Genomic DNA, 26,302 nt, shown 5'->3' with positions numbered 1-26,302 from the left:
CGTGAATATAAAGATCATTATGAACTTGAATAACCAAGTCAGCGTTTCCTTTCACGGTTTCAACAATCACATTTATTCCTTGGTTTAAAAGGTTTTGGTTCAACAGTTTTATAAACAGGCTTCACAAAATGTGCAATATTTATAAACATGGTTCTTAGTCGCAGTGGTAATAAGAATCCTTACTTTCATCATCATGTTCGCTTCAGTTATGCAACACAAGGTTGATTTTGTTTCCCCTCTTCTCCCTCCCACAATTGGCACTTAATTGTAAATTGGAGAAACTTTAAAAAGAGAAAAAAGTTAATCTAAGCATGATGTTAAAAGCACTTTGCCACAGAATTACATTTTAATAAGGCAAATTCTTGTTTTGTAAAGCCTAATTGTGCAACTTGGAGACCGACAGAAGGTGGCAGAAATGCCAGCCTTCTCCTATAAGAACAGGCCTTCATTTTTGCTTCAAAGTGTTCACCCCTCCATACCAACCCCCCCTTAAAAAAAAAGTACAGCTGATAATACAGCAGAACATCCCCTTTACGGGGTGAAAGGAAATTACAGTAGACAAAGGCTGAAAACACGGTGCATAGTACACAAAATAAGACTGTTTTTAAAAATAACATTAAAAAAAAAGAAATAGAAGAAGAAAAAGGAACTGAACAACAAGCAACAATGGAATTTTTCTAGTGGAAAGAGGATTTGTGGGCTTCATAAATAAGTGGAAAATTACTAAAATACTTTGCTATATAGTATAAAAAGGCGCAAAGTGTATTCCAGTTGTCACCTAAGCGTTAGATGCAACTTTGTAGGAGTAAGTATTTGGAGGCAGCTTGGAGCTCTGATTGGCGCAGGCATTCCAGCAGGGCAGCGCTGCCAACAGCAGGAGGAATCCACCCAGCAGGACACAAAAGCCACTGAAATAGAAAGCAGTGTCGTACTCCTGCGTCCAGTCGTAAAACCAGCCTGGGGGTGGGAACAAGAGACAAGCGCATCGGTCAAATGTAACACAGCACTGATAGCATAGAGAAACAACACAGAAATTAAAAAAAACCCCACAAACAACAAAATAAAATAAAATAAAATAGGCCAAACCTAAAATACTGTTTGACCTCTTAGACACGAAACGTGTTTTTCCTCAAAGCCAAATTACAAACACAATCAGCCAAACAAAGGCTGGTTTTTGTTGCAGATTTTGACTTCATCATTCTGTTATTATTATTAGACGTGCAGAAGCATTCTGACGGGTTGTGACAAGCTCACATTCAGTTTATGCTGTCCACCTTGCGCTTACCTACAATTGGTGGTCCGAGGCTATTCCCAAGTCCAGCGAAGAACATCAATATCCCATAGGCATGAGTCAGTTTCTCAATCCCCACAGTCTTTGTTGTTACATATGGAAAAATCGACCAGTTCCCAGTCAGAAAACCCAAAATCCCAGAAAGCATCGCTAATGTAAGGTAACTTTTGGCAAATGGGATTGCAAACAAGGCCACTCCTGTCATTAATAAGGTAGTTACATAGAGATATAAAGTGTTTACCCACTTAAAGTCTGCCAGTATTCCTAAAATAAGTTTGCCAACAGTCGTCATAATGCCAATAATGGAAATAAGGGGCATATAATAGTCATCTTCACTAATGTTTGCACTTCTTGCTACATCTTCCATGAGCAGAGAAGGAGGAAATCCACCAATATCAAAGAGCAAGATGGCAACAAAGAGAGCTGAAAATACTCTGTTCTTGAAAAGAACCATGGTCTCCTTCCAGTAGGTCAAATAGAGCTGCCACTTCCTTTTGGCGAGTTGCTTGCAGAAGTTTGTCTGTTCTACAACTTTCTTTTTGTAGGTGTCTTTCTCATTTATATTTATTGAGCTCAATACATTCTTATTCAAAACGCTATCCTGTTTACAATCAGGCACATTGTTCACACATTTTTCATCAATGTAGCCCTTTTCAAGGATGCTAATGTTTTCTTCAATGGTCTTTTCCTTCTCATGGTAAACAAAATATTGATCTGGGACTTTGTCTACACACGTTTTCTCTGGTGGAGGAGAACTGGATGATTCCAAAGGTCTCATTAGGCTGCCACATGCTAATATATTCAGAGACAGGGCACCAACTATTAGCAGACACCCATCCAGTCCATACAGCTCAATTAGCTCTCTTTGCAGTGCTGCATATATAAAGAGTCCAACACTTGAGCCTATAAAAGAAAAATGAGTTTGGTTTAAACTGAAGAACCAACACCATTCTTCAACTCTAACAAAATCCCACAATTCAGCAGCTGTGAATACATGGCACAGGAACGGTAATTCATTTGTGCTCCTCTCTCTCAAGTTTAATGAACTGTTAAGTCATCACCCCTCCTGAAGTTACAGTTTCTTTATTGAGTAGCCACAAAATATAAAAAAGTCTCCCAAAATATCTGAACCATTTGGGACAAATAACACTAGCAGACACTCTATAAACAAGTAGGATCAATACTACATCTGTGATTAAAAACATCACAGAACTATCAAGCTACCCTTCTGCCCTGCACTCCTGCACATGTGTCCCTTCAGGTACCATTTTGAGTTAGCACAGTTAGAATTTCCCACTCCAACATTTTGCCCTTTCTTCTCTTTGCTGCCACCTTCCTCCTCCCAGGCAGAAACAGACCAGGAGTTCACCAAGACCCCACCCTTGACTGTCTGGTTTAAGGAGCAGGGCTTGCCTGGTGCGGGTTTACTCCAAAGGCATTTGTGAAGCTCTACACGACTAAACATGCATTTGAGAAATTTGGCCATTGAGAATTAAACACTGAAGAGTGAGAAATTACTATGAGCACAAGCACCGAATGCAACCAGACTAATTTAAAGAAAAGGCTGTTGGCTGAAGTGAGCATGTATCCATTTTAGATAGTGGATGTCCTCTCACAAACCTCACAAACAGAGAACATCGGTTTTCAAGTCAATTTAATCACAAACTTTAAAGTTATTTGCTGGAGACTGTTTCTAGGTTATATTCAAGCCATTTATATACTTTAGTGCTAAACACGGGAAAAATCAATTACAAAATCCATGCTTGTTTTGCCTTCCAGGTACGAAAATTAATGAGGGCACAATAAGACCACGCTTTAAGGCAACCTACCTGGAATCCAAAACAAAGCCACTGAAAATGATCCCAAGAAACATTTCTGCAGAAGCTCCTCTCATCTTGTGTGGATGTAGTATTAGCAGCTCACAACACTGACTATACTGATGCTGTGTCTCCTCACTGACATAGCTACTTGAGAAAAGAGGTCAGAGCAGACACTCCACGGCAAGGCATGGGACAACAGCCATAACTGTTCCTGCTGGAGCCATTAAAAAGTGTAAAGGTGCAGCTAATGTGAGGTAGTGGGGATGCAGCATTTACATCCTGCACCTCCAATCTCTTTCTCACCTCTGAGGCTGGGTAAGAACAAAAAGAAAAAAGGGGACTCTATGGAACGTTTCCCCTCCTTATCCATGGCACACAGCCCAAGCTACACGAGTCTGCTTTCACTTCAGTGAATGTCCTTTCCTCATCTATATTGATGACCCATAGCATAAACCTGCAAGTGTAGTTACTGTTTTATCTGAAGCCTGAGTTTTTCCCTTCATCGCTACTGATATTTTGATTTAAGAAAGTAGTAACTTTCTCAATTTACTGAGAAGCAACTGAGAAAAATAATCTGCTTTTTATTGCCAGGGTAACAGTGGCTGTATCAGGTGAAAAGCTGGAGAAAATGACAATTAAAAGTCCTACCTGTCGAAATCAGACCAAGTGCAAGACCTCTGTGCTTGTCGAAATACTGGCACGTGATGGTAACTGTTGCAGTATACAAAAGGCCACATCCAAGACCTGGATAAAAAGAGGTAGATATAAAATGTGCTAGATGCTCTAGGAAATGAATGCCCTTTGTTATCCCCCAGGGGATCCATCGTGCACCTGGGTACCGAGGTACCTTTAGCACAGGGCCTGCAGGCTGCCTGCACTGTCCCTCCTCCCTTCCCCTCCCCTGGCTGCTGAGCCTGGCTGGAGCGGGCTGGCTTTGAGGAGCTCCCCAGCCGAGTCCTGTGCTCTGTGGATGGGCTGCAGGGCTCTGAGCCCAGGGCTGGCCCTGGAGCCGGCCGGAGCTGCCTCCCCGCGGCACCGTGCCCGGCCAGCACGACGCCGGGGCTCTGCTGGCCAGCGAGGTGCCCAAATGCCTGACACAGTTAATTTGATAAGCCACCCCCAGCAGCACAGAGGGGCAGGTCACCACCTGCCAGGAGAGCAGCGTTCTCATGCCTCTAGCACAGCATTTTTTGTTCGATCCAGTTATGTGGAGAACAACATCGCTCCCTAATGAGCTCTAATTTATCAAATTGGAATGAGTGTGTGACAGAATTCCAGAAGTGATATTACTCCTTCAAGATTGGCATTTCATGCCAGCAGAAGACCTGCTCAATTCCAGCCCTTAGGTAAAACCTAAGCTTCTCCATCTCTAACAATTGTGTCAACACAGGACAAACTGTTTTCAAAGCCTCATGAACATTTATATTGTTTTTATCTTTTACTACGTGGTAACAGCCTGTCTGTGCAACATCCCTCCCTGCCCAAAAGTAAAGTATTCCTTGATAAATCAAGTCCCACGCTATCACAGTTTCCCATTTTGTATTCATAAACCAAGACTCAAAATAGTCTCAAAATGAAGGGAAGGTGTTTCTTACCAACAACTATCCCATATGAAACATACAGGAAGTATATGTTAGGTGCAAAACTGCTCATCATGAGGCCCCCAGCCACCATAAAGCCACTGAAGATAGCTACTGGTCTTGCTCCAAAAGATGATACACATATACTGCAGACAGGACCTAGAGGGGAAAAACAGGAAAAACACTCTTAGTAAATGCCAGCACCAGGAAGAACGTCTAAAAAAATATCAGTCTGTGGAAATGTTTCTTATGATAATTATTTAAATGCATAGTTATACTAGATAGCAATTCAGAGTACTCATTTTCACGGGGCTCTCTAAAACAGTCATTTATAAAAATATTCGAGGACGGGCTTGCAAAATTTTTCTCAAGGAGAAACCAAACATCAAGGCCATGAAAGAGTCCTGGGCTGGGAGGGAAAGAGCAAGTGAAACACCCCTTACACATGGGAAGATACAAAACATACTGGACTGTAACACTGTCACCACACAACTGAGGTGCACAAAGATTCTGAAAAGAATCTTCATCTTGAGGCACAAAACCAAGGCAGAGCATCAGCCAGCCCTTGAGCAAGCAGGTATTTTTTGACAGAGCACAAAAGCTGTGTTTCAGAAACGCAGTATCTGCATTCATCTTGAGATATGATTTATAAAACTGAAGTGGAAAGTCAGTAACTCGGGATGATAGTCGCGGTAAGAATGCCACCTGGTGCTTACACAGAGGGAATATCTGCTGGTATGCCAGACAAGGACAAACACTACCCTTCCCTGATTTTCGAGGGAATTAAGTACCCGTTAGTCAGGTGTCCTACCAAAGAACCCTTTACTACCCATCTCTGCTCCTCCTGTAAAACTACAGAAAATAAAAGTCACTTACTGGGAGCAGAGCCAGACCAACCTTCAAGTTCATGAGGGGCTACTTTCCAATATTTCTCAGTCCTTAGTTCTCTCAGTTCTTCAAAACAAGGATGAAGTGAGGCAGAATTCATCCCCTGCCCCTACTCAGCCAGTCCTCTCCTCACAGAAATTGCAGAACAAGAACTTATTTTCCGTTGTGTGACCTGGAATACACCTTTCAGTCTTAAGCAGCGTGCAAGCTTGGTGCCCTGCATAAATAATCAACCAGCAAGGGACTTGGCCTGAAAAGACAACTTATCTGAAACCCTACAGCTCCAAACCTTCACACAAAAGCTTAGGTATTAAGCATTTCTAAACTCAGCAACTCTGAGATTAGAAGTTACGCAGATAGAAGATACACAGCTAAATGCCATTATTTTATACAAACAAACAAAACCACCTCGCAACGTTTGCATCTCGTGTGAAGCGATACGCAAACACACTGCCGTCGATTCCGTCTGCATTTTGGAGTCTGCCATTTGTCAAGGTTAGTGCTCCCTGGCTCACGTAACTGAGATTCCCAGCAGATGGGAGGTGAGCCCAGAAAGGTGATACGAGGTAAACAGTCGGAGCCTGGGGATGGTGCTTGCCTAGGTTTGTAGACAGGAGCGAGCAGCTGGGAATGCAGGCAAGGTTTTCCTGTGGTTGCCGGCCATGGGACAAGCAGTTCTGGCAGGCAGGAGCAGAGATTCATCAGCAGGTGAAACGATCCTCAAAGACAAGGCAGGCCAGAACTTTTGCCCTACATTAGACATATCTGCCCAGGGAACATAAAGGGCGGTGAGTCTGAGCTGGGGCTTATCCAGGCAAAGAGTCAGAGTCGCAGAGGAATCAAGAAAATATTCCAGGAAAGGAAGGTTTAATTGGATTTTGGAAGCAATGAAAAAGGAAGATCTAAGCACATGCTCCTTCTCAAGAGTCAGCACGCTGTGGGAATGAAAGCTGGCCAGCATAACCTGGGCAGAGTAACACGCTGAGAACAAAAGCTGAGAGCATTAAATTGTTGCTGATTCTTAGAATTAATTACTAGAACTGGCAAATTAAGATTGGTATGTTTCCTAAAACCACAGGACTCAAAAATGAACAAAGGATTGGCTCTGTATTATATAAAGAATTCTTCTACACTAAAAGTACAGAAGGTAGTGTTAACCTAATTCAATTAAGCAGAGGAATTTGCACTCTTTCTATTCTTTGTTTCTGACCTACTACCTTGCTAAAACAAACAGCATTTCCCTTTCACCTGCTCTCTATATTTTGATACAGCTCCTTTCAGAAGGTTTCTGTCCAGTCTGGGGTGGTGGTGCTGGTACAGACATCACTGATCCCTGCTAGAGCATCTGAGGTGAAACTGGACCCTCTGACCCCAAGCCTGAACACGAGAGACACCAAGCTGAAAGATGTGGCTTCATAACAAGACATGGACATCTCCACTGGAACATGCTAAAAAGCATCCCTGACAAGGCCCAAGGCCCAAGAGCCCAAGCTCTTCCAGCTTCTCCTGCTCACAAAATCTAATTCCAAAGGAGAACAAAGAGTACAAAGAGAGCTTTTCGCTCTAACTTGGAAAACAAGCTGCACAAAACTAAAGAACCTGCTCCAGTAAGCTCACTATTAATCTGCCATCTCACACAGCAAGACATCTGGCAACTCAGTAACGGCCCTGTTTATAAGGAGGAGTGCCAGTGTAAGCATTAAAATAGTTATTATAAATCTCTGATGAGCAGAAAAACAGCTCCATCTTCCCCTTCACACTAGGCACGACTTTCAGACTCATCACACTGCTAGAAAATTAATCATAAAAGAAAATCCCCCTGACAGCCAGCATCTTTGTCCTTTCCTGCCTCCCTGCACTGCTTCCCTTCCCCTGTTTCCCATAACACTTGCATTTTCTTTTCCCAGCAGGCAGAGCACCTTCAGTTATTACCATGGTACTTGCACAGGAGTTGACTGTACACAAATGTGTTACCCTTTATTTGAAGCACAATGGGTTCAAGGCAGTCAATTCTAGTAAAAATCCAACTTTCACAGAGTGGGACTGAGACCTCCCCGTGGATTTTGCTGAAAGTGGGCATTCTGAAGAATGCAAGAGTCTGCATACAGCCACACAGGAAACAGATCTCCAGGCAGAATAAGGGTTTTCATTAGCTGACTCTCACCATAATATGAACAACATAAAAAGAAATAAAAAAACCCAGTAGCATTCCTCAATAGTAAGCATGAAAAATAGCTTTCAAGCCAGCATTCTGTTCAGTTTGCCAGCAGCTCCAGGGGTTAGCACTGAAACAAGTACAACATTTGATGACGTTGATAAATATTTACCTCTTTTACAAATAAAATCCCTAGGGCTTTTTCCTTTCCAAATGATGTATCTTAAAACTAGACCAAACTCAATCAAAAAAAGATAGCAGAGCAGTTTATTGGAATGACAGCTAACTCTAGAAAGAAAGACTCAGCACAGGAACAGACACTGCTCCTCTGCACACGACCTGCCACGGCTCGCAGTCAGCAACACAATTATCAGGGGAGCAGTCAGCAAGATCCCCAGACAAAATGGGAAGCAGAAGCAGAAAGAAGATTGGTTTTCACAGTAGATCTTCATACAGAGAGACCAAGGAGGAAGAACACCTGGGAGGGATCATTTGTACATTGGTATTTTTATTAAGATTATTTTAAATTAAATGCTTTACCCTCAGTGAGACCTGGATGTGTCAGTGAGTCCTTCCTGAGACATGAAAACAAGCCATCTGCTCCACTCAGGAACCCAAACCTACAGAAATGTGCTGACCTCCTGACAAGTACAAAATTGCTTTGTTTTATGGACATCAAGAACTAGAACTTTCTTCCTCAATATTTTCACACAAAGTGAAGAAAACCTGCAAAACAACACTCTCTCCCTGCACTCACTAATCTCAAGTGTCCTCCCTCCTCCACCTCACACACAAAACCTTTTGCTAAACAAAATATATTGGACAACTGAGTTCTTTCTCTTATCATCTGCATTAATCTGACCCACCCTACCTGGGCATCTGTCCGAGCCTGTTGAAACTGTAGAGTAGAAAAAATGGTGACAGACTCCATGTAAAATCCACTGGACAGAATACAAGAACATTTTTTTGCGTATTATTTGCGTATTATAAACCTGGTTATAATAACTATAATATTCTCCAAATGCCTGTACTTTGGATATGAATATAGATCAGAAAAAAAGCTTTTCACACTGGGCAGCAACCCACTCCCAACTGATTGGAAAGACAGTTAGTTCCCTTCTAAAAAAACCAGTTACATGAACTGGGCTCCTTTTCAGAGGAATCTTGGGGACACCCTCTCCCCTACACACAAGCTATTTACAGCTCCCATACTTTACACTGGGGGCTATGTCTGTGTGAGGCTTTTGTCCAAAAATATTTTGATGCGGCAAAGGCAGTTGTAAGAGTAGTAAAGTTGTTGCTTGAAAACACAAAATGAAGCTTTTTAAACATCTAGCACTGAATGCCTCAGATCTGCAGAAACATCCCATCAGATTATCAAGGCATGCCCTTCGAGAGAGAATCTTCCCTTTGTTGTCTCCATCAACGAAGGGAAACAGGAATGGAGCCATTGCTGGTGTCCCTCTTCTGCCAAGGACTGTGAAGTCAACTCTTACTATAAACAGCTGGGGTGCCAATTACAGGCGCCAAGGTCTTTGTTTTGCTTTTAACAAGTGTAACATGGATCAAATTTAATTTCAGGCTCCAAATGGATGCAAAATTAAGAACACTTGCTGCAGAAGAAACACATGATGTTCAAAAACATATATAAATATCCTCCTCTGGCCTGTTTTAGTAAGGGAAACCTACTAAGTTTTTCCAATTTCTTCCCGTTGAACAAGCCCTGGAGCCATGTGCCACATCTGCCATAGCCTGACCCATGTTGTAACACCTAATTCTGCAGAGGAGCTCTCACCTCTGCCTTCCACAATAACACTGGTGCTTGCCTTCCACTGCTCTGCAAGGTTTCATCACAGATAGTCATAAGCCAAGCCATCCCGTGAGGAAGAGCTCAACGTGATCCCTGCCCCATTCCCTTTCCAGCTGATGAGAACAGTCCGGCTCAGGCGGACACTGCCTCAGCAACACCGCCTGTGCTGCGAGCAAAAGGACAGAAATCCAACACCAGGTGCCCAGGAAATGAATCCAAATAAACAAGGTGCTGGTCTGGGTTTCTGTGTCTCCAGTCTAAGTTTAGCTCTCACATAAGTCAGAAGTAAACATTTTAGAAAGGATATCAACGCAGCAAACATGAAAGTGCTCACCAGCATCAGCTGCTTTAAAAAAAATAAAAATGTTTCAGACTACACAGAGGGAAGGGGGAGAAGACAGAGGACTTTTTTCTGTGCCAGATGCCATACAGATCTTCTTGGGTTTGGTGAAATTACAGTACTAATACAGCAGAGTCACTGGGCCAAACTGCCTCTGTTAAAGAAGCTGGTGGATGTGACCGCCAGTGCTATCAATGAGAAAAGTCTTCCTAAGAAAATGGACACTGATCTATTTCCTGTCTGTGGCTGCTAATCTACCATAATCGTCATTCCTTTTTGCAGTCTGGCATCTACAGCTTCAGAAAGGGGATGTCAAGTTGAAGAAAGCTCACAGAAGAGTCTTAATGGCTGTCCAGTAGGGCCTTAATTAAAAGTGTGGGAGTCTTGGCAAAAAGACTGCATCAAGTTACAGCCTATAAAGAAAATTTAGAAGTAATTTGATTACATTCTCTAGACATCTATCACACTAATTAAGGGTCACGTCAAAATATACCACTTAAAGATTACGTTATTCGAAAACTAAACCTGAACAACTTGTATCATAAGATTGCATACTTTTAAGGAGGGAATTAGTAGATTTATCATTAGGGTCAGATCCCAGCTTGACAAACAGTGGGATCCTTCATCTCAGATAAAGGTAGGAACATAGAATTTGTTTTCAAATCAATTTCAAGTTTTCAGTCAATTCTGTTAGCATCAATGTAGTTCAAAGACCCTCCCTGTACTCTCTTTTGAAGGCATGAAAGGGAGGAATGATTATTAAGCTTCTGAATGTCAAACTGAAAGAATAAAATCACATGGACAGACAGCATTCCTCCTAACCTGTCAAACCCTCATTTAATCATTCCATTCTAAAATCAGTCACAAGAGCACCTTTGATTTGTATTATTCATCACAGGACCTTCCATTTGCTGCTGTCATGGTTCAACCCCAGCCACAGCCAAGCCCACGCAGCCACTACTCACTGGGCTCAGAGGGCTGAAAGCTGGAGCTCTTGAACTGACATAAAGACAGCTTAACAGGGAAAGCAAAGCTCACTTTGCACGCAGGCAGAGCAAACCAAGGGATTCATTCACTGCTTCCCACGGCAGGGCGGGGGTTCAGCCATCTCCAGGAGAGCAGGGCCCCGTCACACGTGATGGTGGGTCAGGAAGACAAATGCCATCTCTCAGAAGATTCCCCTTCCCCTTTCTCCCCCCAGCTGATACACTGAGCATGATGTCCCACGGCATGGAACATCCCTTTGGCCAGCTGGGGTCCCCTGTCCTGGCTGTGTCTCCTCCTGACTTCCTGGGCACCTCATCCCCTCACCAGCCTGGCAGCAGCAAAGCCTCAGCTCTGTCAGCCCTGCTCACCAAGAGGAGAAACACCTCCACATGATCAACCCTGCACTCAGCACATATCCAAAACACTGCCACTCAGAAGAGAGAGGGCACTAAAATCCGGAAGCCACCACGGGGTGGACATGAGGAAAGGGTACTCGGGCTCTTAACAGAGCCTGACCAGAGACTTCTGGTCTCCTACAAGAGGGTGTTCTCTTGAAATTCCCTGCTGCCTAGTTTTTCCTTCAGTAATCACCTTGTTTATCCTTATGTTCCTCCCACTTCACTCTTCACTCAAGTTTATTTAGGTCTTGATGAACTAACAGCAGGAGTTAATACCCATAACAGAGGGGGGAAAAAAAAAAAAAAAAAAAAAGATGGAAGTGCAATCTACAGTGCTTTACCCCCTCATACCCTGAGACTGAATTTAGTCTTCTTGTGGTTAGTGATCCACCTGCCTTTGCCCGTTTCTCTTCTGCCTGGTGGTAAAAAGCCCCTAACACAGGTGTGGCACTGTATTTGATCACTACCAGGGCCATACAAAGCAGAGTTCTTTATTCAAGTCTGTATTGCTATTGGAACATCAAATTTCTTTTGAGGAGAGTTCCTCAGGATCCTGAGCTGCATTTTATCCATTAAACCACATTATTGCTTTTGCCTGCAGCAGCTGCCCTGCTGACAAGCAATTTTTTCCAGATCCAGCAAGTAGATAATAGTTCCCATGATGAATCCTTGAAAAACAGAAGATAGTGATATGACCCAGTAAAAACCCGTGCCTGATATTAAAACCACAATAACCTAGAAAATTTCAAGGTGAGGTTTTATTTCCCTAAAACTCTGCTGCTACTCTCCAAGTGACAACGTCTTACTGAAGAAAAGCTTCCAGTAAAGTTGCTTTATTTAATGCTACTGTTAACCATAACTTTCCAGTTTTCAAAGGGAGTTTTTTCCCAAATAGAAAATGCAAAGGAGCGCCCACCCACCCTCACTGAAAAGTTAGTAACTGGTTTATTGAATCTTTTTCATAAAGCACTTGAGCCATTTCAGACTAACAGTTTGCCCTGATTTTAAGATAATAGTGTAAATGTTAAAGTCTCATATAAAAAAAAAAAAAAAAATTGCATCAACAAAATTACTGTTCAGCTTCCCAGAGTGTGGCTTTCTAGTTTATTCAAATACAATCATTTTGAATTTTCTAAAGGGAATATTTTTTATTGCTCTGGGTTATGCACAGTGAAACTATAAATGTAATCTTCTCACCCATCTTGACCTACAACAAAAACGCAGCACCCTCATTTGCGGCTACCTTTGATACAATTCCAAGAGCACACACACACACGAAAGGTTTCAATTTAGGACAGATACTGCTCCTGCACTTACTGGCAAGCAGTCCAATTCCGTTTGCTAGCGATCCAACCCAGGCAGTCTTGCCCTTCCCTTCTCCAAAAGCATCCAGCCACTCCAGATACAGGACTCCCACCGCCAGCGGCGATCCGTAACACAGGAACTGGGTGAAGAAGGAAACGACAACAATGACCCAGCCCCAGCCTCCATCTGGTGCCTTCCGAAATACCATCTTGGCAGCAGGGTGCAGAGGCAGGGGCAGCACCTGTGCAAACAGAACCCAAAGAGAACAGAACAGAGCGTTAGGAACGTGGCTGACCGAGGGCGCTGTGAGAGAAGTGCACATTCAGGCGGCTTCAGCCTCCCCCCCGGAGCAGCTGCAGCACACAGGCAATGGAAACTGGGGCTGCCACACTGGCACCTCTGCTTCTAACAGAAAGCGCCCGAAGTGTGGTAAGTCCTGCATACACCAGCACTGTGTGACAGAAAAGCATTTCATTTGCTGAGTGCTAGACAGGCTTTGAGCAAACTTCAGGCAGTGATATCTGCCACGGTTCAACAAGAGAGCCCCACGGTCACCTGCTGTTCAAACCATGAATAAAAAATCTCTACTCAGTTCCCATCTCAGCACGGTATCTTGCCATTTATTAAGGTGTTTGCCACCAGATAGCGCACTCTGGGAGGGGCAGACCAAGAGGAACAATGACATTTTGGCAGCAGTAACAGTTAAACACTCTGCTCTGTCAACAAAGCGATGTGTAGAGAGCTGCATCCAAAAATCATTTCAAATATATCAGTGAAGTGAGCCCTAAGACTGTCTACAGGTGTGGCTTATATGCCAAGACACGACAGCAGCAAACACGCACACAAAAATCTGCTATAACCTGTCAGAGTGTCTGCCCTCTGTGCAGCTGGCACACATCAGCCTTCCCCAAACTGGCAATCGCTTCCTGCACTCCAGAAACACCGCCTTGCCCCTTTGCACGGCACAATCCATCTCCTGTGTACCTACGGCTTTAAATAACCCACCGCCCTCGCATCTTCTCAGGATCAGCGTGCCAATGTAGGGATCAATGCTCCTAAAATCCAGCACATGTAGAGTTTCTCCGGGCTCCATTGCCTTGGAGTGCACACAGCCAGCCTGCCCTCCCTCTCTACAGGGAGCAATCTGCCCAAGTGATGACCACAAAACACACGCTCTGCTCCTGCCTCTGCCACTAACAGGATATATGATTCTCAACAGTTTTAATTCCTTCACCCTGGAAGATAGAAAGAAATAAGATCTTACCCTGTTTTCTTCATGGAATAGTCTCAAGGACCATCTCCACGCTGCAGCTTAAGCATTAACACTGCTGCAGTAACAGCTCTGCTCTGGGAGACTCCCCAGAGGCAAAGCAGAAAAATAAATGCATTGCACTGCCTTTTTGACTTAGGAACCCAGAAGAAATGGAAAAAAATTACTGCTGTATGAAAGCAGTGGGGAAAACAAGCAGACAATGAAAGAATTCCCATCTGAGCTCTTCACACCCTTTTCTTGGGCAATTTTTAAGAATTTGCATGGAAAACTTAACAAAAACACTATAGTATAAAATTTTGAGGAATTGTATAGAGACATGAAAAAAGCAGTTCTAGTTCACAGATGCACTTAAATGTTCCTTTGAGGGTAGATACTCACAGATGATAAGAACTCGTCAGCTTCCTATAGATGTACCTTCATGTGACAACTATCTGCAGAAAAAGAACAAAGCAAGTTTTCAGCCAACGTTATCACTGCAACAGTTGACACGACTCCGAAAAAACGGTGGCTTCACATGAAATTTCTTCTTTTTAAATTCTTCTCAGAGGAGCTTCAGAAGCAAACAAGTTATCTCAGTGGAGAAGTACTGATCCCCTGCAATTAATTAACATCTGACAGCAGCCTTGAGCCCTCAAATAACAAAAACATCGCTTACTAATAGTAAAATACATTTTGACATCCTGGGCCCTTTGAGAGTGATTTGCAATTTTAATATACTGACTGTCCTTGAGGATACAACATTCCCAGTGACAAAGTTACTTGTTTCAGCTTATAAATGTAAGCTCTGCCTCACTCCAGTGAGTGTCCCTTGATCCTGTGAGCTGCAAGGGTGGCAGCTGGGACAGACAGAAGTCAGAGGCACTTTCCTATAACAATACCCTTTACACTAAAAGGGATCCCCCTGCTTCTACATGAAATATTTGAGTTACTTGAATGCAGTCCCCAAGAGCTGACCTACGCATCTCTCCATGAATTAAGTAATTATCACTTGGCTTGTTTCCTCCTTGCCTAGAAGAAAAAAATAGTGGAAATAAGTAACAGCTTTAAAAGCAGACAATGAGACAAAGCAAGGAAGTTTTCAGAAAAACTCTATAATAATGGAGGTAGACAATGAATAGTGCCAATTCATATTTGTTTTAAAAATAAACTTTAGAAAACAAACAGATTTTAGCTGTTATATTGATTTCCATTATATTGATGCCCTAAAATTTGGCTCAAAGACAACTCTTGAGTTCGGTTCTGCTATTTTAAACATTTGATGGGAAGGAAGCAAGGACAGGGCAGGAGAGGAAAAAAGTTTTTGTAGTCTCAGGTCACGTAGTCTCTTCTGATAGAATGACTAAAAGCCTCTGGGTTTGTTTGTCACCTTTTCAATGCTGCACAGTATAACTGAATTTACCAACTGCACCCAATTTACAGCACAAGAAGCGCTGACTTTCTACATCCCAACAACTCATATTTTGCATCACAGATCTCTTTTGCATCTTTTAGCTAAATAAGCATCAAAACCATCTCTATTCTCTGAACATTCCAAGCAATTTACAGTCCACACCTGTCAAGCAAAAAGTAAAAATCATCATCATTTCCCCCTCAGAAATCAACCTTAGAGGAATAACAGATCTGTGAAATCCCAGGGTCTGTTTTTAATGACCTGGCTTTCCCCTCTCCTTCCTTTCCTTCCCTTCCTGTTTTTGCAGGTTATTCCTCACCCTGCTGTGTGCCTGATACCTAAACTGAGGTATTTCCTAACGCCCCTGAAGGCTCAAGGCCCCAGAGAGCAGGGAGCTGCCAGAGCTCTCTGCTATGATAGTTAAAGGTGTCCTGGACAACCAAGCTGCTGCTGGGGCCATGGGAATCAATCCACCTCCCACTGGCACAATATTCAGTGCTCCTCCAAAAGTGGCAAGTTGTATTGTAACAGCTTGGTAGCAGGGAAGAGAACCGACAGTGAGAACTAAACCTTCACTTGCATGGACATCGAATCTGTGCGTGGACTTGGGAGGGATCCAAAGTGCCTTCCACTGTTTTCTGTCTGCGTAGAAGGAAGACAAATGTGGACACCAAAAAACGAAGAAGCAGAAGCCCGCACAGAAGGGAGTGAGAGGAGTCAATAGTTTTGGGATTTTTTTTTTCTCAGCACCAGCCAGGAAGACTTGTGTGATCCTGGTAATAGATAAACAACCATTTAAGATTCGGGATTCAGGTGGGAACACTTTCTCAAACCTTTCTGTTCACTAAGCCTAGGGATATTGTTTCAGACTCCAGGAAACCGAATTAAATTTAAAAATACTGAAAAAGCGACATGAGGCATAAAGAATTGAACAGCAACTTGAAATTTGGTGAGAAAAAGCTTTTCAGTGAGCTGTACTCACTGCGAATAAGAATCAGAGGAAGAGAGCTGCTTGATGAAAGCCTTTACCAACCACAACAAAAAGAAACCCCAGAGAACAAACTGAACAACAGTTTCAATGGGGAAAGAGAGAAATGTCTGGCTGCAACGATTTGCTTTGCTCTGAGCACCATTATCACAATACTGAGCTCCCTTCCTATAAATCTTTGAATTTGGCTTAAAGATGACAGATGAGCACAAAAAAAGAACATTAGTACCACTGAACCATTAGCCCTCAGCACAGCAACTTGTATTAATCTGTGGCAAAGGGAATCTTGAGAAAGACAGTAGCAATGTGATTGTTTCCAGCTTGTTCTTTGTGCAGCCAGAGCCCGGGTGAGTGTGCTGCTTTCTGCGAGCAGCACATGGCTGCAAGGAAAGCTGATGTCAGCAGAAACACTGCGTGATCAACCCTGGGCTAGTCAAGTTTTGCAAGGCACTGCTACAAATCAAGACGGTACCAGCCAGAGAAGGAACATCCCTCATTTTAAGCTGAATCAGATTTCTTGTAAATTTCTGTTTATTTTTCAGGCAATTATCATCTGAAATTTCTGCTACCTTTGGCTTGCAAGTATCACGTAGAGCACGAAACTGGTGCATTATGATTGCTTTTAACTTACTCATCATGTCCAAACACCTGCACACGTAGTGATGCAACAGCAGAAGCATTGTATTAAATTCACTGAAAGATGCATCTGTACTTGCATGACATCAGACTTTAACTGATCTTCTAACTACAGTAGCTTGCTGTGTGACACTGAATATATATGTATATATATCCCTCTAGTCCTCAATACTCAGGTCTGCCCATTTCTCACATTTCTCTACTTGCCCTTCTGTAAGTTAAGCAAGAGTTGTCATATCACTGTTTCCTTCTATTTCTGATGGATGATGGAAGCGTGAAATTTAAAACACCATTACAAAACTTACCAACAACATAACATTTTTCTATTGTGCAAAATTAGTTTACATTAAGAAGCATCAGTGGGGCAGCACGTAAACCAGTCAGCTTTGTACAAATCTGTCAGCTCAGCAGAACCAGTCCTACCTGTTTCCAGAGCCTCACTGCTCCAGAAGGGATGGAAACCCCCCCGAAAGCACAACTTTAGCGCCTGTCGAACACTAGCACGCACCCATGCAGGCAGATGTGAGCCGGCGCTGCTAGAAACCGCCAGCCAAGATGATTTACCAGAGATCTCTGCCAAACGAGAGCACGGTGCGCGCCGCCTCACGCATCGCGACCTGCCAGGCTTCCCTTCGGCATCTGTCCCCTCATCGGTGCGTGCCCCTCGGCAGGGTCTCCGTGGGGATGGATGGATGGATGGATGGCATGGATGGATGGATGGCCTCTTATAACCCCCGGCTCGCCTCGCCTCTCCCCACGCCCTCGGGGGCCAGCCCACCGCCCCGCGTTACACATTGACGCCTTCCACCTCCGGGCCGGTTCCGACGGGAAGCGCTCATCCGCGCAGTGACGCGCACCAGGAGGTGACTGAAGGTCGCCCTCGCCGTCCCGATGTCACACACGGTCGAGCCGCAGTGCCCCGCTCCGGGGCAGCCGCAGCCGCCGAGGTGCCACGGGACGCCCGCGACGGGCACCCACGGAGATTGGCAGCTCCCGCGATGGGCACGCACCGAGGCCCGCGGGTCCCGCGATGGGCACCCACGGAGATTGGCAGCTCCCGCGATGGGCACGCACCGAGGCCCGCGGGTCCCGCAATGGGCACCCACGGAGATTGGCAGCTCCCGCGATGGGCACGCACCGAGGCCGGCGGGTCCCGCAATGGGCGCGCACCGATGGCGACGGGCGCCCATTGCCATGTGCCCGTGGCAAATGCTGATGTCGCACACCTCCCAGTGCCCGCCGGATGCCAACAGGGCACACCGACAGGCACCACAGCCAACACCGAGGGGTGGTCGGCGACGGGCACCGCAAGGGATGCGCTCGCCCCGGGTCGGCGGCACGATCCGCTCCAGCTCCTTTTCCCGAAGCCTCTCCCCGGAGACCGCGCAGAGCTCCCCCACCCAACCCGGGCCCCCGGCCCGGCCCTGCCGCCCCAGCCCCCGGAGCAGCTCCCGCCGCAGAGCGGGGCCGAACCGGGGGACTGCGGCCCCTGCGGGGGCTCGGCTCCGTCCGGCCGCCCCTGCCCGCCCCCCCCGGCCCCGAAGCGCGGCTCCCCGGGGCCCCGGCCCCGTTACCTGCGGGCGGGCGGCCCGTGGGGCGGGGGCCCGGAGCCGCCCCCGGGGAGCCGGGGCAGCCCGCATCGCGGCGCGGCGGGCGGGGCCGCGGCCGGCACGAACCGGTTGTAACTCGGGCGGGGGAGGAGCTGCCGGGGGCCGCCGCCGCCGCCGCCTCCTCCCGCAGCCCCGGCGCGGGGGGACCGCCCCGACCCCCGCCCCTCCGGGCGGGCGGGGCGGCCGCTCGGCTCGGGCTCACCTCCGCCGCGGCCCGCAGCTCTGCCCCGCCCCGCCCCGCCCTGCCCCGCCGCCTCCCCCGGCCCGGATCTCTCCGGGGACGGGCGCACACGCGTCCCCGGCCGAAGGTCGTCCCCGGCGGAGCCGTGCGGGAGCCGCCCCCGTGCCCCGAGCGGCGCCGCTCACCGCGGGGTCCCGCCGGGAGCCCCTGCCCGTTCCCGGCGCACCCTCAGCCTGGCCCGGCCCCGGGGCACGGTGCCCCCCTAGGGCCCCTCCCCGCTCCAAGGGGCACAGCAGGGCCGGGTCCCCGGGCGCTCCGCCGCGGCTCGGAACCTGCGCGGGTGCCCAGGGCAGCGGAACGGCCGCAGGACGGGGATGGGCGCTGCCTCCCGCCGCCAGCGATGCCAAAAGGCCGCGGACTTGCGCTGCAGACAGCGATGCGGGCAGCGCACATGCAGCACCGCATCCCCAGACTGCCAGCTCAGGGGAGAGGCTACTCACTTGTGTCGGCGCACCCACTGCCTTTAGAGGCCGTCTCATCGCAGCCCGGGCCCGGATCCGTGTGCACGGCACGTCCAGCGCTGTCAGACATAGGGCCAAGGTAGCCGTCAAGTCGCGCAAGTTCAGCCACCTCGGATATTCACCCTCCAGACTGCAAAGGCTGTTGTAGGAGCTGACCGAACACTCGGCGAGCTTCAGCCTCTGCCCCGCGTGTGTTCAGCGTGGCAGCTCCGCTGCTACCTCTAGCCAATTAGAGCTCAGGTAACCACACACTGCAGGTGGAAATAGCAACGTTCCCAGAGTTGAGTGGAATTCTGAGAGCTGAAATATTCCTAGACCCGAAATTCCGAAGCAGCCTCAGATGTTCACAGCCTCAGCAGCTCCTACAAGCATGGCATCACTCCCTTGTTCAGACCTCCAGACTTACTCCCTCGTGCAATATTTACAAAGGTTTGTGAATTTCAAATGCCTTTGAAGGTGTCTTGATCCACACCTCACAGTGTTCAGGTAAATATCGACATCAATACTTGCTACTGGAAGGACTGACAGAAGAACGACATAAACTCAAGCCTCACTTCTAAGACATCTCAGCTGGCATACGGCTGTGTTGTGTATCTCATGTCGAAAAGGGCAGCCAGCTGAAGGGGGCGGGGAGAAAGGAGAACAGGAACTCCGAGAGCTCTAGAAAACTGTTCCAGCGAGGAGAACTGAAATAAATGGCATTTAACCTAGAGAGACGGCAGAGGGGAAACATAATAGCATTCTTCAAGAACTGCAAGATGTTACCGTGAAGCAAAAGGAATGAACTGTTCTGCATATGCATTAGACAAGTAAAAGAAGTGAGTGGGTTTAAATTCCATCCCCAGGTAACTGCTAGAGATACTAGGAAAAGCTAGGCTAGCTTGCTGCTTGCAGAGATTTCTTTGGGAAGCACAGCATTTTGGGAACACGTGCACTGGGGCTGCTGAAACAAATGACTGAAGACAGCTGCCCAGACAGTAAACAGCCACTGTTTACTTGGATTGCTTCTTGGGCTTCAGGACACAGGCTGAAATCGAAAGGGTAACTGAAATCTTTCCACAGCCACACAAGAGATGGCTGGGAAACAACAATTCTGAATGAACTGTCCAAGATGTGCTGCTTCCTACACTTTAACACAAAACATTTTGCAAACAAGTGCATATAAAGCTCCAGTTTCCATTAGAGTGCTTGATACAGAAGCTTAAAAAACAATCTTGTGGGCTAAAATTAAATACTTCACTCTAGCAAAATTGGTTATGAGCATCATGAAAAAAAAAAATTAGTGTATTCCCAAGTTCACAATTGTTTATCTTTACAGGAATGTCCAGAAAAGCTAAGGCACATCACTGACAGGAGTAATTGACACACACTGGGTCCTTATGCAGAGGAAGCAAGCCCAGGGAGTTGTAAACCAAAGTGAGTTCAGATCACAGGCAGCTTTGGACCTGGACAAGGAACCCCTCTTGAGAACACACATGCACTTTAAATGAATGCATATTGACCCTAACTGCTCTACTCTAACTTCTCTGGATGTCCTCCTGATGACAAGTCCCCCGTTTTAATTAAACCCATTCTTAATATGAACATGCCAGTCAAGTGCATACCATAATTCTGAGAGGCCAACCTTGCTGGCAGAAAACAGAACTGGGAAAACAAGCCCAGAAAAACAAGGTTAGAGGAGAGAGTCCCCTCCGTGTCTCCTTTGTCCTTGGTTTCATAACAAGCAATGTGGCTCCGTTCAGCTCCAGGTTTCTGCTCACTTGGCCTACAGTATTTTGGCAACTGCCATTTGGCTTAGATTTCGGATCACTGGTTAATCTTCTCATTTCTTCCCTTCAGAAACCCTTCCTACATGGCCTTCCAAGGCCTGGTGAATTGCAACAGTGCCATAGCTGCACTGTTCATAATTACACTTTCATCCCACACATCACCGGAATTTTTATATCTTCACTTTAAAATAGAAAATGAAGTAAATAATTCCTACAAGCCACTTTTCCCTTCAGCCTATGGAACCCAAAGGATAAAGGTACTTGTAAAGCATGACCAGGGATGAGAGCAGCACCTAGTTAAAAATTTACCTGATTTTTGGTACACCATGGTTGCAGGATGTGCTGTTCTGGGTCACTCACAGCTGTCCCAGCGAACAGATGATCGAGGAATGTTCTCTACTTCACAGACAGTGCACTAGCAGCAGCTCCTGAAGGTACAGAGAGAAAAATTAGAGGGTATTCCAAGAGCCATCTTGGAAGGGGTCCTTCTCAGCAAGAAATGTAGTTGGTGCTGAACACCCTCCATCTGATCAAAAGGATTATCACCCTGGGTAAAGAGGCAGCATATTTGGGGAGGTTTGGTTGGGTTGTTTTGGTTTTTTGTTTGTTTGCTTGATTTTAAAGAAGGTCCAGATTCTGCAACGGAGGAAAATCTCAAAACATAACTGAATTCTAAGTATTTGATCAACAATTGTCCTTTAAACTGTGGTCCAGGCTGGGGAGCATCCTTTTGTATTTTTGCAGTCCTTATGCAATCAGCGTAGGAGGAGAGAGTCTGGAATGAAAGGGTAAGGCTAATATGTGCAAAGTCCATCTTAGGTGTTTGGTTAACTTGCTCGTGGAAAGTGTCCATTAATGATTGAAGGGGGAACAGGGTGAGGAGAACAATCAGTAGTTTCACTGGAGTTTAATTTAAGCAGACATATTAAATATTGATGCCCTCACAGAGTCTAAAGGGCACTCATTAGTCTTCAGCGGCCGCAGAAGACAATGCTCCCGAAGTTATAAATTAACCCTTCATGTGAGAGGTGAGAAGCATGAGGCTTGTCAAGTGCTGTTGGACCACATTAAACAGGGTCACTACACCTTCTCTGAGATTTGTGTGAAAGGGAAGGAAACAGTTTCAGATGCAAAGAACACAGGTTTCCTAGGAGATGCCAATAAAGCAGCACAAAGCTCCCTGGTGCCATCACAGCTATGCTGACAGGGAATATTGTCTGGGAAGATGCAGATACAGTGGCAGAATTGTCCCTCCCACAGCCTGGCCGTCACTGATAACATTAAATCCAAGGTTTCCACACCACCATCTTCTGCAGAGGTCCCATAACCTGGGCAAGGCCTGAAGCCTGTGTTCAGATGAGCTGTGTCCCCAGTCTAACCACGACTGACAAACTGCTCAGCTGCACAGAGAGAGAGCTGGAGAGGAACTCTGTACAGGAGCACGTGGTGACAAGGCAAGGGGCAGTGACTTCAAACTGGAAGAGTGGAGGTGTATAACAGATACTAGGAAAAAAGTCTTTACTGTGAGGGTGGTGAGGCCCTGGCACAGGTTGCCCTGGGAAGTTGTGGATGCCTCACCCCTGGAAGTGTGCCAGGACAGTCTGGATGGAGCCCTGAGCATCCTGGTGTAGTGGAAGGTGTCCTGCCCATAGCAGGGGAGATAGAGTTAGATGATCTACAAAGTCCCTTCCAATCCAAACCACCCTATGGTTCAAATGCTGCTTTGCCAATCAGTTTTCCATGTTAGTCCTCAAGTCTACGTATGTGCAAAATAAACAATCACATGAAAACTTTCTGCAAAGCTTGTAACAAAAGAAAAGCTGCAGTCACCTAGCTTTAAAAAACTGTAGTCTATGTTTTCTTCTTTTTTGTTTCTTTACCTTTACATGGCTGCATGGGTGAAGTGCTTTTTAGGTTCTTACACTCCCCATGTAAATACACACATCACCTGTGTGTCCTCATGAAGGTGTGACCAAATGAGGGAAAAGATATCTAACCAAATTTTAACTTGCTTTTCACTTCAGTGCTCTTGCCATGCAACACAATCAACCAATGCAGCTGCAAGGAGTGTTTCTTGAATATGTCTGAGGTTACAGTTTCTTAGAAAAATTAGTTGTAATAAACTAGGGAACTGTGACAATTTTTATGTAACACAATTTTCTGAATCTGTAGCATATATTTGCATTCCCTAAACTGATAAAGGAACTATTTGAGTTTGGCAAATAATGAAGTTTTCCATATTTAAAATAATAGGGGAAGTTGCATAATTTTAAGGCTATTTTAAAAATCACATACACTTCAACTAAAATACAAAAGTGCACCACGTAATGACAAGTAAGTGCTGACAGCATGAATCACATCTGCTAAGAGTGTAAAATGGAAATAAAAGTAGCCCTGTGTCTCTAAGCAAAGGGATTTATCAGTTCTATTTTCTTTCAGGAAATATCTAGCACTCTATTTTTATTATGGCATAGGTCCCTCATGACCTTCAGGTTCACCACGAATTCACAAAGATCAATGCCAGTACAAACCACAAGTGCTATTTTTACTGAGATACAAATTTTCTGTTGTTCAACCCTGGCTTCCCTTTCCTGACCCTGTTACACACCCCTCACTGTAAAGCTCATCCCCATTGAAGATGCTGCATTATCATACCAGGGCAGCTCAAGAAAGCACTCACTGCTGTAGGAAAAAGATTCCATCTTCTTTAGAGAGCAGAAGATTCCTTACAGAGCAAGGCAAGAGTCAGAGCTGTCTCACAGAGCAGCAGATCTTGTATTTGCGAGTGTCTATGGTTACATCAGACAGCCAGATGACAGTGAAAACACCAGCACATTACAGAAACCACAATACATAAATAAATCACTTTTTTCAGAAAATAACTCAGTAACTTATCTTTTCCTTTTCCCTGGTCACGCCCCTTTCTGAGCTATTGTATTTAGGGCACATAAAGTGCTTGTTTGACTAGAGGGAGGCAGACTGGTTTATGCTCTCTCTGCTTTTTTGTTCTTAACCCGGAATATCAGATCTCTTCTCTGAGTTCTATTTTGTACTAGCTTCATGCTTTAGTGGGCTAGAATAACCTTTATGGAAGAATACGATCCAAAATGGTTAAACATACTTCCACTTTCAGCAGTGGATGGACAGAAAGTAAGAGAACTGGATTCTTAGTACTGCTGAAAAGCGTTGTGATCTGGAACAAGGCAAATCCCAGGATGTCCCAAACTCCAGTGAAGGCTGCAGTAATCAGAGCTGCGGCAGAGGGCACGGTGGAGGTGGCTGAAAGGCATTAAAGAACACGCTGTAAGGAAATAACTCATTTGTTTTACACAGAATTCTCTCCAGCTTCTCCCTGTCGAGCACGTGACAAGGGCCATTCACTACTGTGGCAGTCAGATGCTCCAGAAATCCTCGGTTCTCTCCCCATGGCTAGCTTTTAGTCTTTGTAAAGAGTACACAAAGAAGATGGGACATCTTTTTTGCTCTGGAGCTGAAGTCATCTGTTCGGCCCACGTTTGCAATCTCAGCAAATGAGAGGCAAGCGGTTCTGTGGAGGTGGTCACCGGGTAGAGCATCAGGCCTGGAGAAGCCTCCTCAGAAGTAGAGTTTGCTTATTCCCTGAGGAAAATTCATCTATTTCTTGCCAACAGGGGGTACTGAAGTTTAATGGCACACATTTACCAGGGCAGGAGGCAGCACAATGCATTCCTGTGAGACTCTGCAGAGTACAGACTTGCTCTTTTCATCCTTCGCGAGTACTAAGTTAATTTAATAGACCTGAGTTAGCCTTTCCCTCACTTATTAAACCATATTAAAGTATCAAGGAAGGCATTTATTTTCCATCAATTAAATGGAGAGGAGAATAAATAATAAAATAAATAATAAAAGCAGTATGAAACAGCCAGAAACCTAAACTCATCTCATTGCTATCTCCTTTCAATGCAAATGCTGTCAGTTTTTTCTGTAGAATGCAGTCCTGCCACTTCAGGTGTACCATTATTTCTAAAGCTGCCCTTAGCCTGGTGTTGGGTGCTCACAGGCTCAGATCACCATCCCAAATTAAACTCCATTTTTCTGGTCACTCTCACGCATTGATGTGTTGGCAATATAGCACGTGCTAAAATAGTTCACAATTAATCACTCCAAATGTCTGTAAAGAGCTCCAAAAAAACCACACATCCTTTAATTTTGACTGCCAAAACAAACTTGGTGAGTGGAGAGACAAAAGAGAAAGCAAGATTCTACAACAGGAGAAGGTTATTTTAAGCTTATGTCAAGCTGACACCCAGGGCTTGTCTAAATATAGATTTGTCCACTGTAAACACCCTTAGTCTGCATTTAGTGCAGACACATGCAGAGTTACTCAGCAATGACAGACAAGCCTTGCATCCACACCCAGGCCCACAATCGCGCTCAATCACAACCAATCCCTGGAAAAACTGTTTTTGCAAGTGGGTTTCTGCTTCCAAAGAGGAGCATTAACCAAGAAAAGCTTATCTCCTGCTGTGGGCATCACACTGTGGCCATCTAAGCTCTCAAGATAAGAAGCAAGCTCACCAAAGGGCCGCAGCTTTCAGGCTCAGCTCTTTTACTTACCACGGTTTGCAGGGAGGGGCTGTGCAGACACTTTCCCTGAGCCTCTGCAGTGGTTCACGTGTGACAATGCAGGAAACAGCCTGTGCTGGGCAGGTGTGGGGCATTGTTCTGCCACTCAGAAATCCTGGCTTTCATACCGTGGTTTCCTGCCGATTCCTGTCCTCCCCTTGTTAATGCTTGCTCGGCCTCTGAGTTGTCAATCCTTTTATCCTGCAGCACAAACACTGTGCTGCGCTGGACCCTCTGTCTCAAGGTCTGGGAAGCTCAGTGCATTTGCAAAGAGCTTGGACAACTTATCATCAATAAATAAGCCGAAAACCTGCTTGCTCTGACAACTACAATGTAAACACATCCAGTGTGTCCTACCACTGCAATGTGATACTCTCTCCAAGTTCATGTGAATCATCTCCCCAGTGACTGTGAAGAGAACTGGAAACCATTGTCTGTTTACCGACTATTAAGAGCTTCCTTACCAAAAAGGCACAAACACAAAAAGCTGTGTCTTCACTGAAACAACTTGGGAACTCCTCTGTAACTTTACTGTAAACCAAACATAAATGTTTAACCGTACCTATGTTAAACTTTCTTTGCATTTTAAGCTCTGCTACTTAAAGAGCTTATGGAAAAGATTGCCAGAAGAAAGGCTTGGAATGCTGAATTACAGCCGGTTTGCAGCCCAAGTGTCAATGCTGTGCTCCTGTGCTGATCCAGAGGCAGAGTTGTGCAGGGTCAGCATCTGGGATGGTTCCAGACCTCAGGGTAAT

At 45.5% G+C, this 26,302-nt stretch overlaps 1 protein-coding gene across 7 annotated transcripts; it reads right to left on the bottom strand.

The window, feature by feature from the left end:
• Positions 1-44: 44 nt before the first annotated feature.
• On the bottom strand, positions 45-19,766 carry SLC16A9 (solute carrier family 16 member 9). Of its 7 annotated transcripts, none has more exons than XM_040071796.2 (7): positions 19,153-19,766; positions 14,226-14,278; positions 12,587-12,815; positions 4,707-4,850; positions 3,760-3,855; positions 1,286-2,194; positions 45-957 (listed from the first exon to the last, which is right to left on the bottom strand). In XM_040071796.2, exons 3-7 carry the CDS (start codon positions 12,780-12,782, stop codon positions 779-781), a joined length of 1,524 nt encoding a protein of 507 aa, XP_039927730.1. In that variant the 5' UTR covers positions 12,783-12,815; positions 14,226-14,278; positions 19,153-19,766; the 3' UTR covers positions 45-778. The 7 variants fall into 7 exon arrangements, with proteins under 7 accessions (XP_039927730.1, XP_039927736.1, XP_039927732.1 ...); XM_040071802.2 differs by having other exon boundaries at positions 12,587-12,713; positions 19,153-19,765; XM_040071798.2 differs by lacking the exon at positions 19,153-19,766 and adding an exon at positions 18,436-18,506.
• Between the last annotated feature and the right edge of the window lie 6,536 nt (positions 19,767-26,302).

Source organism: Hirundo rustica, chromosome 8 (assembly GCF_015227805.2).
Source record: "Hirundo rustica isolate bHirRus1 chromosome 8, bHirRus1.pri.v3, whole genome shotgun sequence".
In the NCBI taxonomy this organism is placed as follows: domain Eukaryota; kingdom Metazoa; phylum Chordata; class Aves; order Passeriformes; family Hirundinidae; genus Hirundo; species Hirundo rustica.
The sequence above is the reverse complement of the archived record's forward strand: the minus strand, read 5'-3'. Positions and strand labels throughout refer to the sequence as shown.

Bases quoted from the DNA above. Each gene is read 5' to 3' on its own strand.
- SLC16A9 (XM_040071796.2), bottom strand. From the start codon at position 12,782: ATGGTATTTCGGAAGGCACCAGATGGAGGCTGGGGCTGGGTCATTGTT. The intron at 3,856-4,706 runs GTAAGAAACACC...CTTTTTATCCAG, and splicing joins TTCATATGGGATAGTTGTTG to GTCTTGGATGTGGCCTTTTG. The intron at 2,195-3,759 runs GTAGGACTTTTA...TTTCTTTTATAG, and splicing joins ACTTGGTCTGATTTCGACAG to GCTCAAGTGTTGGACTCTTT.